Genomic DNA, 16,304 nt, shown 5'->3' with positions numbered 1-16,304 from the left:
GGATGTAGCTTTGATCCCTGGTGAGGGAGTTAAGATCCCACGTGCCTCACGGCCAGAAAACCAAATCATAAAACAGAAACAGTATTCTAACAAATTCAATAAAGACTTTAAAAATGATCCACATCAAAAAAATCTTAAAAAAAAAAAAATCTCTCAATCACTACCATCCTAAATCATGATCTGTCTCAGCCAAAAAGCAGTGTGGCTTTAGCAGACCTGGCCTAGACTCGCAGGGCCAAGGGTTTATCTCCCAGCTCTACTTACCACCTAGGTGGATGCGGAAGCAGGTCACTTACACCCACCTTCCTCAGAGACAGCTTCTTACTCTGAGAAAGGTGATTAGAAACACCTGTCCACCTAGCTCACAGAATTGTGGCAAAGATTAGCAAGGATCAGACCTGTGCATGAGATTTGGTACAACATCCACTTCAAATGTGAATCATTTAGCTTTATTAGAGGTAGGAGAAAATAAATGTTTGGTGAATAGCTGAATGAATGACAAAATCAGCCCAGTTTGCAGGTGATCTTACTTAAACCCAAGGCTAAATGTAGGAATGACTTCATCTTTAAGGTTCGTATAAAACATAACCAACATATATGACATCATCAATACAAAGAAAGCTCTTTTCCCCCACTGAGTTGCCAATCCTTAGACTTTCTTTATGTGGTGCAAAATGTTTTTATTCCATCATTTGAAATACAGCTTGAAATGCACCAGAGAAATGAGAAAGGTAACATGGAGACTTAAATTAACACTAAGGAATATATGACGATTTTCCTTTTTTTAAAAGCATGTTCTAGTAGGGGCCAGGAGAAGGCAATGGCATCCCACTCCAGTACTCTTGCCTGGAAAATCCCATGGACGGAGGAGCCTGGTAGGCTGCAGTCCATGGGGTCGCTAGAGTCAGACCCGACTGAGTGACTTTACTTTCACTTTTCACTTTCATGCATTGGAGAAGGAAATGGCAACCCACTCCAGTGTTCTTGCCTGGAGAATCCCAGGGACGGCGGAGCCTGGTGGGCTGCCATCTATGGGGTCACACAGAGTCGGACACGACTGAAGTGACTTAGCAGTAGCAGCAGTAGGGGGTAAGGGGGAACTCAATTTCTTTGGCTTTGCTTTAAATTTTAAACAGAATGCAGTATGCTTTGTTAACTGCACTGCTGAAGGAGAGAATAATTGTGTGATCTAGAAGCCACCTACCACTCTGGTAGGATATAGCAGTGTCCCTTCTCTATTTCCTTCATTGTCTTGCCCTTGAAATTTTGAACCTCCTGCTTAATTTAAACTGACTGCTATAATACTGATCTGAAGTTAAAAATAAAAAGTAAAGACAGCATAACCCCTAATTTATTTATATTTGTGTATCTGTGTGTAAATATGGATATAGATATTTCTGATTTGGAAGTGCATTAGAGTAGATCACAGGGACTTATATTGATTTATTCCCACATATCAAATGCTCACTAATCTGCTCTTGCTATGATCAAAATAGTCATCACAAAGACCATAATGAAAAAAATCCACATGAAAAATCGGTCTATGACTTTTGCAACCTTTTTCCATTCACTCCCCTTGGAATTGGTGGCCTTGTGGTCTTTGAGGCACTTGGCGATGTATTCAATATTTCTCGTCAACACTCTGTACCGTGCACAGTAGCTGTCACCATCCTCCAGGTTCTCACCCGGGTACCTCAAGTCATTCTTTAAGAGTTTGTTCACTTCCTTCTTTCTGGAAGGGTCTTTATTTCTGGATGTTTTCAGATTGGGCTCTGGAAGTTTGTCATAAACCTTCGTAAGACGGTCTCGCTCCCTGTCTTGGTGGGGGCTCAGGCAGCTCTCACCCACGTCGTAGACAAACAAGAGCCTGGACATGTATTTCAGGATGACCACCCGGGCCCAGGGTGGCACTGGCCGGGCCTCAGCCCCACAGAAGTGGATATTCATCACCATAATGGTCAAGGCAGTGGAGGCTGTGATCAAGGCCATCGTGGCTATGTAGTATTTGCCTGGGAAAATAACAGCAACCAAGTTAGCTTAAAACTGTCTTCAAGGGACTTCGCTGGTGGTTCAGCAGTTAAGAATCCATCTAGCAATGCACAGGACGTGGTTTTTATCCCCGGTTGGGGAACTAAGATCCCACATTTAGCGAAGAAGCTAAGCTCATGAACTTCAATTAGAAAATCCATGTGCTGCAATGAAATATCCCACGTGCCACAGCTAAGACTCGAAGCAGCCAAATAAATAAATATATATTTAGGGGGGAAAACTGTCCTCATATTTGACTCACGAAGAAACAACTGGAAGTTGTACACATTAATAGTGACTAATATAGACTTTTGAATAAAACTGAGTTCAAATCTCAGCTCTGTCATTCAGTAGACTTGTGACCTACAGGGAGTTATATAATTCTGGTAAGCCTCAGCTTTCTTCTCTATAGAATGACTATAATATTCATATCTAACTCACAAGACTAAGGTGAAGCTTAATTGAAAAAAGACAGGAAAAGTTTTTAGCACTGTCCTCTTCCTTGAGTTAAAAGATTTGTAAGTTTTTGCTATCACTATGTGAAAAACTTCGACATTCAGCAAAACAAATAAACAATGAATGATCTTGGTCAGTTCCCAGAATTGTCATTAAACCTTGTTAATATGGAATCTCACTCTTACTGGCGAAGAAAGGGGATATTGTGTCTTTATTAGTCTTTAATATGTGATTGCAAAAAGCAAATAGTCATGAAAAAGGAAAATTAAGGAAGGAAACAATAAAGATAAGTTAACAAATTCTCGAAATACAGAACAAAGAACCTAGAAAATGAACAAAAACAAGTTATTTGAAAAGAGCTACACAACTGATAAACATTTGATAAGGCCATTCATGGAATAGTGGTAGGAGAGAGAAAAAGGATGCAATAGAAAAAATAAGAGGATAGAAATTTAGAAAACAATAAAATAACATTACAAGTAGCTATATGATAATACATTCAAAAACCTAGATGAAATTTCTATAAATACATGTGTTAGCTGCTCAGTCGTGACTGACTCTTCGTGACCCCAGGGACTGTAGCCCTCCAGGCTCTTTCGTTCATGGGATTTTCCAGGCAAGAATACTAGAGTGGGTTGCCATTTCCTTCTCTAGGAGATCTTCCCAAACCAGGGATCAAACCTGGGTCTCCCACATTGCAGGCAGACTCTTTATCATCTAGAAGATGTCAAATTTAGTCTAAGAAGAAAGAATGCTTGAATAGAAATAGGAATTAAATACCTCTACCCACCCATCTTCCAAAAAGCTCTAGAACCAAAAGGTTTTACAGGTGAGTTTCACTGAATTTTTAAGGAACAGATAACTCATATCTTAATGCAAGTTGTTTCAAAAATAGAAAAGAGGGAATACTGCCTAACTGGTTCATTTCATGAAATAAATTTAGCCTTGACTCTAAAAGAAACAAGAAAGGAAATTTTAAGGCCATTTCATTTATAGATACATTTGAGAAACTCCTATAAAAATTACTGGCTAATTAAATCTATGGTGTCTTTAATTGATAACTCATCATGATAAAGAAGGATTTAGTTCAACAACAGAAAACTGTAATTTACAACACTAATACAGGAAAAGAAAAAACACACATGATTGTCTTTACAGATGAAAACAATACATTTGGTAATATTTATCATCTGTTTATTATTTGTTAAAAGCTCTGAGTAAACTAAAAATAAAATATTTCTTAACATTGCAAAGGCTATGGGTCAAAAGCCTGGATCAAATGCTATACTTAATGCAGGAAATGTAAATACATTTCTTAAAACTGGAACTCTATTTCATAGGTGCTACAAATAACAAGTTGTGACTATTAAATACTCTCAAGAAAGATCTATGTGTACCCTTCCTAAAAAGATACATTTCATATTATCACAGGAAAAGTAATGCTTATAAAATTTATGAGTCATGTTCTGAGACACCTTGCTTCAGAAACTGAGCCAGCTTGCTGTTGACTTTAGCTGGTAAAGCAGAGAGCAGGATCTGCCTACTGATCCTGCCTCAAACAGGGTTATGATTGGATGTCATCACTGTCAATCATTTCTGCCTTAGGAGAAGTAATGAAAGAACCAACACACCGTTTCCTCTTTATTAGTGGTGATGAGAAAAGAGAGAACTTTCTGTGACTATTTCTCAAAAAGATGTGCATGAGTGCGAGTGCAAGTGCAAGTCTGTGTGTGTGTGTGTGTGTGGCTTGTGTGTGTGTGTGTGTGTGTGTGTGTGACTTGCCTGGAGAAACATGACAAGGAAGAAATCTCCAAACAGAGAAACCAACGTAATAACATCTGAATGTTATTCAGATGGGTAATACTACATTCAGGAGAGAAAAGGCAGTATAATATCTCTTTTATATTGGTCACTAAGTCTCTTGGTGTTCTGAAATTTCCCCCTACTGATTGCTTTACAGAACTAAAAACGAGATCTAGCTTCTGATTCTTGAAAGCATCTATTACAACATGAGTCACTGAGGCAGAGGTGGTGGATCTGGGTGTTATCCTTGGTGGCAGGAAGTAGGTATTAAAGGTATTAGGAGGGAAGGAAAAGAAAGGCAGTGATGGCAGCCACAGTGCCCTTGGAGGAACATTTCATTATTGCAGATGTTTGAGAATGTGATCTACTTTAGAATCACCTCAGATTCCCAAATCTTGTCCAAGACTGCTTTTTAAAAACCTCTTTTGCTGTGAGAACCTGTATTTTTTTCTTTTTCTTTCCTTTGGCTGAGCCTCATGGCAGGTGGAACTTTCCTGCCCTGGGATCAAACCCACACCCCTGCAGTAGAAGCACAGAGTCTTAACTACTGGACCACCAGTTACCTGCATTTTTAAGTCTCTCACACCTATTATACCTAATAAAGGTTGAGAATTATTCTATCAAGGGTAGATGGCAGGCTTAAAAATCTAGCTCATCATTTCCATCGTGTTTACCATTTTTCCCAAGAAGAAACCCCTTGTGATGTGATAAGATACTAACAGTCACTGTTGGTTCAGTCCTCACCATATGCCAGGCTCTGTGCTAAGCAATGCACAGTGAGGTAGCAATTACACAAATTCTGAAGATGATGAAGTAGAGACTCAAAGAGCAAGTAAATTGCTTAAGGTTGATCAAGGAAGGAATGGTGAAGTCAGAGTTCAAATGCAGATTTCTTTAACTTCAAAATCAAGGCCTTAGCCTAAAAGCCAGTGGTTTTTTGACTTTAACAAAAAGCTCATCAGAATCACCCAGAAAGCTTGTGAAAACAGTTTGCAGGCTTTACCCCCACCCTAGTCAGCAGGTCTAGGGTGGGCCCTGACAATCTGTATATCCAAATTGAGGCTGATGCTGTGGGTCCAGGGACCATACTTCAAGGACCACTGCTCTAAACCACACAGCTCTCATTCCTCTTTTGGGTAAACCTGGAGACCTCGAGCCCGGCTTTGTCTTGAACAGCCACATTCAGAGATGCCAACTGAAGACACTAAATGAGCCTGTGTTGAGTTTGTAGTTGACTTAATTGCTATGAGTTTAAAGGCACAGATACAGCCTCAGTCACCAGAAAGCTGACTCAAAAGTGTAAGAGACTTGAACTCACCGATCAGAGGGACATTTTCTGAGGCTGGCATGATCTCTGCCACCATGAGCTGAAATACAGTCATGGCCAACAGTATGGTCACTCCCAGGGAGACCTTTTCCCCAGAGGCTGCTGGGAGATAGAAACTCAAGGGAGCCAGGAAAGATATGAGGACGCATGGGATGAGGAGGTTGACGATGTAGAAGGAGGATCTCCTCTTCAGAAGGAGAGTGAACGTCACATCCGGGTAAGGCTCAGAGCAGCAGCCGTAGGAGATGACGTTCTTCACAGCAGGCATGCCGTGCACCTCCCACTCCACGTCTTCAATGAAGTCGGAGAGGTCTCCACTGTCCAGGGCATTGAAGATATCCACCTGATTGCCATTGTAGGTCCAGGAGCCAAAGGTCAGGTTGCACTGCTGATTATCAAAGGGGAAGTAGGTGACGTCCACCACACAGGAGCTTTTGGTGATGGCTGGTGCATCCCAAGTGATCAGGCCGTCATACCGCAGGACCACATTGGTGTTCACGGGCTCAGAAGACTCATCGTCAGCCCTGGAGGTCAGAGGAGGAAAATGAGAGCTGCTTACCAGGACAACTCACCAAGTTCTTTAACCCAGACAGCTCACTGCCCTTTTCCCATCACTTCAGTGTCTTTGGCAATGGACCACCATTCTCGGTACACTGGCTTGCAAGTCCAAAATCAACTCTAATTTGCCCTTCTTCTCCACCTCCTGTAACTAGTCAGGGCCAAGTTCTCTTGGATTTTTCCTTTAAAGCACCTCTGCCAGACTTTCTTAGTGGTCCAGTGGTTAAGAATCCACCTGCCAATGCAGGGGACACGTGTTCAATCCCTGGACTGGGAAGATCCCACATGCTGCAAGGCAACTAAGCCCATGCCCCACAACTACTGGGCCTGTGCACACAGAACTCGTGATCCACAGCAGAAGAAGCCACCGCAGTGAGAAGCCAGTGCACCCCAACGAAGAGTAGACCCCGCTCACCGCAAGAAGAGAGCCCACGTGCAGCCCAGGGCAACCAAAATTAAACAAATAAGCATCTCTGCCTATTATCCCTTCCTCTCCATTCCCAATGCCATTCTCTTGGTCCAGGTATAATGATTCAAATACCCAGACAAAAAGTAAACGAGGCTAAAATCTGACAGAGAGGCTCTGCTTAAATGGTTTTGTTAACTTTGGGCACAAGAATATTAAAGTAGCTCTTTGTTGCTGTTGGAAGAATTTTACATGTTTATTGTAGAACATCTGAAAAACACAGAGGAAAAAATTATTCATCTATAATCTAAAAGATAATTTATTCTAGATATATCTTGTTTTTGCTTTATCAACATTTATGGCTGGCATTTTGGGGGTACAAAATTTCTATTTCGCTTTGGGGAATGACTTTCTCCACCACCATTGTAAGGCAGATGAAATGATCAAGGTACCCTAGGCTCCCCTGGCCAGGGGCTTGCTTGTGACCTGAGCTAGGTCCAACTGATTCACACTTCCTGGAGTTTAAATATTAAGCAGAGTGACCCAAAGACCAAAAAGAGTCAATCTGATGATGGATTCCTAGAAAAATCAATTACTTAAAATTTTTTTAAAAATTCAATAGCCCCTTGTCTTGAACTATGGAGTAGTCCTAGTCTGTTCTTTCCAAGGCCCTATCAATGATTTTTCTCCTTTAATTCAGTGAGCTGAGCATATCCTTCCTACAAATTCCTTTTTTGACAAAGTCAGTTTTCAATGCTTTCAGCCTTAACTGATACGTTTCTGTTAATATTTAATGCATATTTTTCTGATTGTTCCTTACAATTTTTTTCCCTATAAACTATATTATGGATAAATGTAATGTGATATGCTGGATTAGATCCTGAAACAGAAAATAGGACATTAGTGGAAAAGCTGGTGAAGTCCAAATAAAACCTGTAGTTTAATTGTGTGCTCAGTCGTTCTGACCTGCCCAACTCTTTGTGGCCTCATGGATTGTAATCCACCAGGCTCCTCTGCCCATGGAATTCTCCAGTCAAGAATACTGGAGTGGGTTGCCATTTCTTACAACAGGGGATTTTCCTGACCCAGATATCAAACCTGCATCTCTTGTTCTCCTGCATCAACAGGCAGATTCTTTACCAATAGCACCACTAATAGTATTATATCAGTTTTGGCATATGTATTATGGTTATGTAAGACATGACGTTAAGGAAAACTGTGTGAAAAGTATACAGGAACTCTGTACCATCTTTCCAACTTTTCTGTAAAATTATCTTGAAATAAAAAAGTTAGTTTACCAAAAACAAGACTGAGACAATTTTAAAATGTAGGTGTTCATCTGTCCATAATCTTCTGCAACATTATTTTCATGGTTAAATGATATTCAATTATACTCCTTTTTAGAGATGTGCCATAGTAATTTAACCAGCTCACTGATATTCCGCATTATGGTTGTTTCTATTTTTCACATTTACAAACAATGCAACAGTGAACATCCCCGTGGTCAAACTGTTGCATTTATCCACTGACTCTTTCCTTAGGTTAAATTGCTAGAAGATGATGTATTAGATCTAAGAACTGACATGTTTTACAAGTTTTTTCCTACTTATTAACCTTTAGGTACCACAATGCAATGGTCTGATTGTGTCCACTCTAATCAAAGCACTGCAGCTGAATTGTGGTGCTCACTTTTTAATGCAGGTCTAAAGAGGGGATCTTTAATGTGGGTCTTGTGAAGACAACAAAATGGCATTTTTGAAAATGCCAGAACCTACCCTTTGTAAAAATAAAAAGTATATATAATTAGCTATCCAAGAATTGAGAACTGGAGCATCACTCACCTATCCTACGTTGGTACAAGAGATCTGGGAGTCAGAGAGAATATATTTGGAGCTAGAACGATTCTATTAGTCATGGTCCTTGCAGGAAATGGATGGCACATTCAAATTAGATAGCTTGAGGAGGATTTAATAAAAGGACTCTACTAAGATAAGTATAGGGCAACTACTTTAGGACTAGTAACAGCAGAGTTATTACCATTCCTGAGCCTGAAGAAATGAAGGGAAGGTGCAATTACCAATACCTGGAGGGAAGAGTGGCAGAAGAGGGTCACCACGATAGGAGACATGCTGCTGCTGCTGCTGCTGCTGCTAAATCACGTCAGTCGTGTCCGACTCTGTGCGACCCCATAGACAGCAGCCCACCAGGCTCCTCTGTCCCTGGGATTCTCCAGGCAAGAACACTGGAGTGGGATGCCATCTCCTTCTCCCATAGAAGACATGCCTTCTGTCAAAGGATACAGCCAGCCAAAGATAATAACTCTAGGAAGGGAGCAAGGGAATACATGCCCCAACCTTACTCTCTTTTCTTCCTCCAACTGCTCACAATGTTTCTCATTGGGCCAACCCAACCAAAAGCCAGAGGGTAAAGGAGCCCACTGTCTGAAAACATCACCCCAGCTACTCAGGAGGAGTTTGAAGACATTACTATTAATTGCTTCATGACCAGTACTTTGTTTTATTTCCCTGGTTTCTCTGATCACATCATTTTACAGCTCAGCACGTGCAATGGTTTCCTATGGCCCACCAGTGCTTCCAGATCTCCTTGAGCAGTTCTATAAGGGCTTAAAGGGGTTTTGATAGCTCTATCCCTGACCTTCTTTCCAGGCTTTAAACTGGCCTTTGCAATCTCTTTGTTGACCATCTCCGTGCGAATGTTCCTTTGGTCTTCCAAACTGAACAGGTCTCACAATAAATCCATACATTTTTCTCCAAACCTTTTCCTCTTCTCCCTCCTTTACTACTAATCTCATCTTTTTTTTTCTTTTTAAAGAGTTTTATTGATTGGCATACAATAAACTGCATACATTTAAAGTGTAAAATTTGAACAAATTTGACATATGTATATCCAATCTCATCTGAAAGTTTTCCTACACTTTCTTTCATCTAAGCTACGTAAGCAGAACTTAAAGCTAAATTATAGACAAATCTTCTGATTTCAGCAGGGTACCTAATTTCTCATTAGGTCTAAAATCCAAGTGTTAAACCTGTTCGTTAAAATCCAACCATTAAAACTATCTCATAATAAACACACATCTGAAATTTCTGCAATCCACTCTTTACCTAGTTTAAAAATGTCAGGAATCCTTGCAGTCTCTTACACCAACCATTATATTGGCCACAGACTTATACTAAACAACCCTACCAGAACTTCGAGCCTCAATTTATTTATTCCTTTACTGAACAGCTAATAGCCAATATCTGCTTGAGTCATTATATTGTTATAGAGCTCACTACCTCTTAGGAAAACTCATTATTCAAATTATTAGTTTTTCTTTTAATTGAATTAAAATGCAATTTTTAAAACCCTTTAACTTCTACTTGTTGTTTTGGGTTTTGTCCTCTGGAGGAATTTCCTCTTTTCCCTCCACCTTATTTTCTCTCTGATTGCCTATGATAGCCATCAAGTCTTCCTAAGGACCTCTCTCTTTCTAACTAAGCATCAATCAATTCGACTGCTCCTCACACGAAATAGCTTCCAGGCACACCACCATCCTGCTCACTCAGTCCCCAGATAATCTACCCCATGGACTCAGGCACCAATGGTGAATCTAGATGTTCAGCATCTTCCTGCCCAAACTATGTTTATCACACACGACTGCATCACCTGTCCTACACCCCTCTTTATTCTCCCTACCACCACTCAGGAAGCCCATTCCGGGGTCTACAAGGTTTGGTACTGGTTTCTGAGAAGTACTGATATTATATCTGAGATCAGAAGATTCTACAGGTCCAGGGATTCAGCTAGAAGGACCAGGGTCAGGGCAACAGCTATCACTGGAGATCCTCCTTTGCCTGATACTCTAACTCTCTTCCATTCTCATTTCAGCTGCTCAAAGGGATGCAAATGACATCCAATCACAGCTACATTTAGGGTTTCCTCTAAATATTGATAGTAAAACTCTGATGTTACTGAGAAGGAGAATACACAGGAGAAAAGAGGATTCAAAACAGAACTGTAAGAGCAGAGCAAAGAAGACTAAAGAGTTAACCCAGACGAACAGAAAAGAATTGATGAACCAGTATAGTGGGAAAGGTCTGTGTGGGGACCAGAACTCACACATCTCAAGGAGGCCAGTGATCTGGGCAGGGAGGGGAAGGATGGAGAATGGGGACAAAATTTACCAAAGCCACCACAGGTTTGTGTGAGCTCATTAGTGATTAACTGGCTTCTCTGATAAAGGAGGTCTGGGGCAGGCTTAACTTAGGTCACCATGCCAGCTCACAAAGAAGACTTTCAATAAGAGCTGGTCACTGCTTCAGTCAATCAAAGCAAGAGGAAAAGGAGAACCAGCATTCTGTTTTTTTCAGGGAGAATTCTGAACTTACAGAATGCTTTAAGTGTTCTATGTAAAGTATATCCTCTGATTCTTCTCCAGGAGGAGGTGATGGACATCCTGGCCCATTCTCTTGCCTTCTACATGTGTGTATTTGTGTGTGTGCTGGGGAGGAGAGGCGGGGGCAGGGTGTGAACCATGGTAATAAAGCACCAGTACTTGGAGAAGGAAATGGCAACCCACTCCCATATTCTTGCCTGGAGAATCCCATGGACAGAGGAACCTGGTGGGCTACAGCCCATGGGGTCGCAAAGAGTCAGGCATGACTGAAACAGACTTAGCACTTGGATGTTACCTTGCTTAGGAAGGCATACAGAAGATACCTCTGGCCACTCAGAGTGGGGAATAGTCAGCAGGATCAGAGGTATGATTCACAAGGTTGTGACCCTTGGACAAGCTGAGTAGGGACTGAAACTAAAATCCAGGCTGCAACCAAGCAGTGTGGCATCCTGAAGGGAAACTCACGCCCAACAGATGGCTGAGTCCCCAGGAGAGTCCCCCTGTCCAAGTTGCTCCTCATTCATCTCTCTCTGCTCAAAGAGGAATTTTCCTAACTCTGAGAGACTTGAGTTCCAGAATAAAAAGAGAGAGAGCCCCTTTGACAACAGGTGGAGCAGCTGAGCCTGAGTTGTGACAGAGTGATCTGGTTCATTCTCAAAGTGTGGTCCATGGGCCAGCAGCACTACCGTCTGGAGCTCAGAGAAATGCAGAACGACCAACTCTACCCCAGACCTACTGAATGAGAATCTGTATTTTAGCAGGCTCCTCAGGTGATTCATGCCCACTTTACAATTTTAGAAACTGAAGCCTTACCTGCCCACTCACTAAGACCCCTTGCTCTCAGACCAGGAAAAGGCCAACTGGTGATCTTATGGTCCAGTTCATCTTTCACTCTATACAAAGTCCAAAATCCATGGGCCAGCTTTTAGCTGGTCCATTCTGATTAAATCTTAATGTACTCAGTAGCTCAGTTGTGCCTAACAGTTTGTGACCCCATGGACTGTAGCCCGCCAGGCTCTTCTGTCCGTGGAATTTTCCAGGCAAGAATACTGGAGGGGGTTGCCATTTTCTACTCTAGGGGAACTTCCTAAGCCAGGAATTGAACCCCTGTCTCTTGCATCTCCCGCATTGGCAGGCAGATTTACCACTGCACCACCTGGAAAGCCCCTTAATCTTAACAGTAACATGTATTTTCCATACATGATCATTGACAAGGAAGCACCACTGTCATGGGCTGAATTGCATCTGCAAAAATTTCATGTGTTGAATCCTACCCCGGCACTTCAGAATGTGACCTTATTTGGAACAGTCATTGCAGCTGTAATTAGTAGTTAAATGTATTTAAAAGAAGAGGTCATATTCTGTGGGATTATGAGTAATTTTTACTTCTGTCTTAGTGCCTTAATTTAGACAACTTTATCTTTTTTAAACAGTAAGTCTGTAATTTTTTTGTGTTAAGAAAAGCACAATAAAATTATCTTTAATTTTTTAAAAAAGACGAGGTCATATTGGTGTAGGGTGAGCATCTAATTCAACATGACTGGTGTCTTCAATGCAAGGGGAAATAGGGACACAGGGAACAGGATGCCATGTGAAGAAGAAGGCAGAGATTGGGGTGATGCTTGTACAAGTCAAGAGACCAAAGATTGCCAGCAACCACCCAAGAATCTAGGGCAGAGACAGGGAACAGATTTTCCTCATCGCCTCAGAAGGAACTAACTTTGCCAATACCTTTATCTTATACTTCTAGCCTCCAGAACTGTGAGACAACAGTTCCTGTGGTTTAAGCCACCCAGCTTGTAGTACTTTGCTACAGTAGCCCTAGAAAACTAACAGGACTTCCAATACAGTTTCTCACCTGAAAGGGAGAATGTAGCTCTAAGATTTTTATGACCATTATTATTTTATTATCTGAGGTTTTCTAACTATCAGTTCAGGATCTAGGAACATGAATTGACTTAACTTCATGCATGTTTCAAACTTTCCTCTTCCATTATGTTTGGTGGTTGGTGGTGGTTTACTTGCTAAAATCATGTCGGACTCTTTGTGACCCCAGGGACTGTAGCCTGCCAGGCTCCTCGGTCCATGGGATCTTCCAGGCAAGAATACTGGAGTGGATTGCCATTTCCTTCTCCAGGGGATTTTCCCTACCCAGGGATTAAACCTGGGTCTCCTGCATTACAGATGGATTCTTTACCAACTGAGCCAGCAGGGAGGCCACATTATGTTTACGTTCTGCCTAATCAAGTTCATTCCTGAGAAGCTACTGACTTGCACTTACTTGTTATATAGGACAATATCCGGTCTCCACACCAGGTCGCTGGGGATCCTGATGGAGTCCAGTCCATCATATTGGTCTCGATCCCATGTGAGATACGCATCATGCCAGATTTGGCGGATCCACAAATAGGCAGTCAGAATTTGGTTTCTCTCATCCTGCACAATTAACCCAGATATAACTGTCCAGTAGACACTTCAACCAAACACATTTTGTCTGTAAAACAGCTGTCTTCAAAACAGGAATTCCAAGAGCGCTAATCTATTTCCAATAAGTAAGCGAGAGTTTTTTCAAATCAATCCCCTTGATTGTCTGCCAAGGTTATATTTTTCCTGCTTGATTAGTGTTTGGAACATCAAGTGGACAAATATTTAAATCATCATGCATGGGTCAACTGCTCAAATTTCTCTGAAAATTGATCAACTGACGAATTATTTTTTTTATGAAAAAGTCAGCAAACATCAACAATGTACAGAAGAAAAGATTTTGAAGTTTCATAACTTTGTGTAACTAAACACATATGAGCATTAATGTATGTCATCTTAAAACATCTTTTAAAAATTAGGATAAAATTCATATTGCATGAAACTCACCACTTTAACTATTTAAAGTGTGCAATTCAGCGGTTTCCAGTTTATTCACAATGTCATGCAACCATCCCCATTCTCTGCTTCCAGAACATTTTGTCATTCCCAAAGAGAAATCATATGACAATCAAGCAGTAAATCACTATTTCCTCATCATTCTCACAGCTCCTGGCAACCTAACTCCTCTTTCTGTCTTTATGGTCTTGCTGACTTTACACATTTCATAGAAATGGAACATGTAATGCGTAACCAACTTTCTTGAGATGTTCTAAGACTGTTAATGTTCATGGAAAGACTCAGGTAATTTAGTGCAATTAATTTTGTAGAAAGTGTTCCTCCTCTGGAATTCCCTTCTCCCTCCATCTTGCACACAGAGCTGTCTGTTCTCATTTTCTGTCAAATTCAGGTAAGACATTCCCTTTAGAAAGCACTGTTAGTTTCATTCGAACCATTCAGAAGAGTCAACACTATGTTACTCACCATATCCTTAATCTGAGAAAGTGTAATCTGGAGTGTGACGTTCAGGACTTTATCTGTATCCTCTACTGGACGAAGAGCATTAGAGTAGTCTTCAAAAAGGTCATTGAACAACTTCTGAGCATATTTTCCATCTGCTGGTTCTACAGCTGCTCAAAAAGCGGGATCTGGATCAAGCTTCAGTGTTATGAGTGTTTCAAGGCAAAGAGCAACAGACCAAGGACTAGCATTGGTTCTATCATCCCTGCCTACCATCCTAGCTATCTACCTACCTACCATCAGCTGGGGACAAGCTCTGGGTCAAGTGGAGTTATTTCTCTGGCAGGCCCTACAGGATTAGCATGAGACTGTAAGAAGCTGAAATACTTCCTCACAGTTAGAGCGTCTGTTCTTTTCCTGGCCCACCCAACATTCCACCAAAGAAGTGATCCCTGGGCTAAGAGAGTTGCACACCCACCAGCCTCTTACCTCTCAGTCTGGAGGCAGCAAAGTAAATCCAGCAAAAGGAGATGCAGGAATGGGGCCAGTTCATCTTTTTCCCTAAGTGTCTATAAGTCCCCGTCTAGGCACTGCCGTCTCCCACTTCTCCAGCAGTGGGAAGGGTCTGGGCACACAGCTGCCGCTCTGTTTCTGTCTCTGCACAGCAGATGGGGAGCTCAGGCTTGCCAGACACAAAGCAAGCTTGCCAGGTCCCCTCCCCATCAGTAATCTGAGACTAGCAGCTCCAGCAGGTAAGATGCCAGGAGCCCCAGGTGGGTTAGGTCAGGCAGTGCTGCCCTGCGGGAGCTGCCCCAGTTGAGAATCCCCAGCTACCTTCACTAGGAATATCCAGACCAATCTTTCAAAGGAAGAGAGGTGGGAGCCCAACACACCTGAGATTCCACCTATCCAGACCAGGCATTTTCTACACCTGCAGTGAGTAGATTCAGTCTGAGTTCCGGGTCTAAGAAAAGCTGAACTGACCCATCCATGGGGTAGCCCATCCAGAAAGGCCCTATGCGCTTTGAGTGCCTTTTGAAGAGGGAAAGAGAAGCAGTTTCATGATCTTTGGGTTTCTTCTCTGCCTCTGCTTCTCATCATTCCTTCAGTTGTCCCACTGACCATGGACCTTGTACACTGTTGCGTGAGTCTGCATGTGCGCATGCGTGCGCGTAGGTGGGTGGGGGCACCAGTGGATGGGAACAGAGCATTAGCTTCCTTCGGAAGCTGCAGCAGCCCTGTGATTTGGACTAACGGTAGACGACCTAGGTTTGACTGCTAGTCCAAACCCTCCCTCATTATACACAGCTTTCCTGAACTAGAGACAGGGAGAATAATCCCTCTCTCCCAGAGTTACTGGGGTATTGTATGTAGAAACCGTTTGTAAATTGTAAAGCGCTAAGAGTTGGACACATCTGAGCGACTTTCGGAGAAGGCAATGGCACCCCCACTCCAGTACTTTTGCCTAGAAAATCCCATGGACGGAAGAGCCTGGTAGGCTGCAGTCCATGGGGTCGCTAGAGTCGGACACGACTGAGCGACTTCACTTTCACTTTTCACTTTCATGCATTGGAGAAGGAAATGGCAACCCACTCCAGTGTTCTTGCCTGGAGAATCCCAGGGACGGGGAAGCCTGGTGGGCTGCCGTCTATGGGGTCGCACAGAGTCCGACACGACTGAAGCGACTTAGCAGCAGCAGCAGAGCGACTTTCACTTTCATGTAAATATTAGTAATTTTCACCTCTGATCAGCTTTGCAGATACAGAATTTCTGCATTTACCAAGTCATCCACGGTTTACTAGCACTTAAAAAAAAAAGTTCAAATGCTAAGAATGTATAAGAATGATTCATAACTAATGGTGCTTTGCATTTGAATGCTACTTTATATACTTTATGCTACTATATATACTTTATAATTTTGTGTGATCTAATTCTGCTCACACAAAAGAATGTCAGTTTCCAATTGTCATAGTCTGTCCCTTCTCTTGCCTGGGGAAACTGCCTTGGAA

The 16,304-nt window shown here is 42.0% G+C and overlaps 1 protein-coding gene across 1 annotated transcript; it reads right to left on the bottom strand.

Moving 5' to 3' along the window:
- Positions 1-206: 206 nt before the first annotated feature.
- CHRNA9 (cholinergic receptor nicotinic alpha 9 subunit) lies at positions 207-15,001 on the bottom strand. Its single transcript, XM_061419960.1, has 5 exons — positions 14,785-15,001; positions 14,320-14,465; positions 13,256-13,410; positions 5,606-6,138; positions 207-2,009 (listed from the first exon to the last, which is right to left on the bottom strand). Exons 1-5 carry the CDS (start codon positions 14,846-14,848, stop codon positions 1,468-1,470), a joined length of 1,440 nt encoding a protein of 479 aa, XP_061275944.1. The 5' UTR covers positions 14,849-15,001; the 3' UTR covers positions 207-1,467.
- Between the last annotated feature and the right edge of the window lie 1,303 nt (positions 15,002-16,304).

This window comes from Bos javanicus, chromosome 6 (genome assembly GCF_032452875.1).
Source record: "Bos javanicus breed banteng chromosome 6, ARS-OSU_banteng_1.0, whole genome shotgun sequence".
Lineage (NCBI taxonomy): Eukaryota > Metazoa > Chordata > Mammalia > Artiodactyla > Bovidae > Bos > Bos javanicus.
This window is presented reverse-complemented; position numbering and strand designations above follow the sequence as displayed.

Bases quoted from the DNA above. Each gene is read 5' to 3' on its own strand.
- CHRNA9 (XM_061419960.1), bottom strand. From the start codon at position 14,848: ATGAACTGGCCCCATTCCTGCATCTCCTTTTGCTGGATTTACTTTGCT. The intron at 6,139-13,255 runs GTAAGTGCAAGT...TCTGACCTCCAG, and splicing joins GATATTGTCCTATATAACAA to GGCTGACGATGAGTCTTCTG. The intron at 2,010-5,605 runs GTGAGTTCAAGT...TTATTTTCCCAG, and splicing joins AGAAAATGTCCCTCTGATCG to GCAAATACTACATAGCCACG.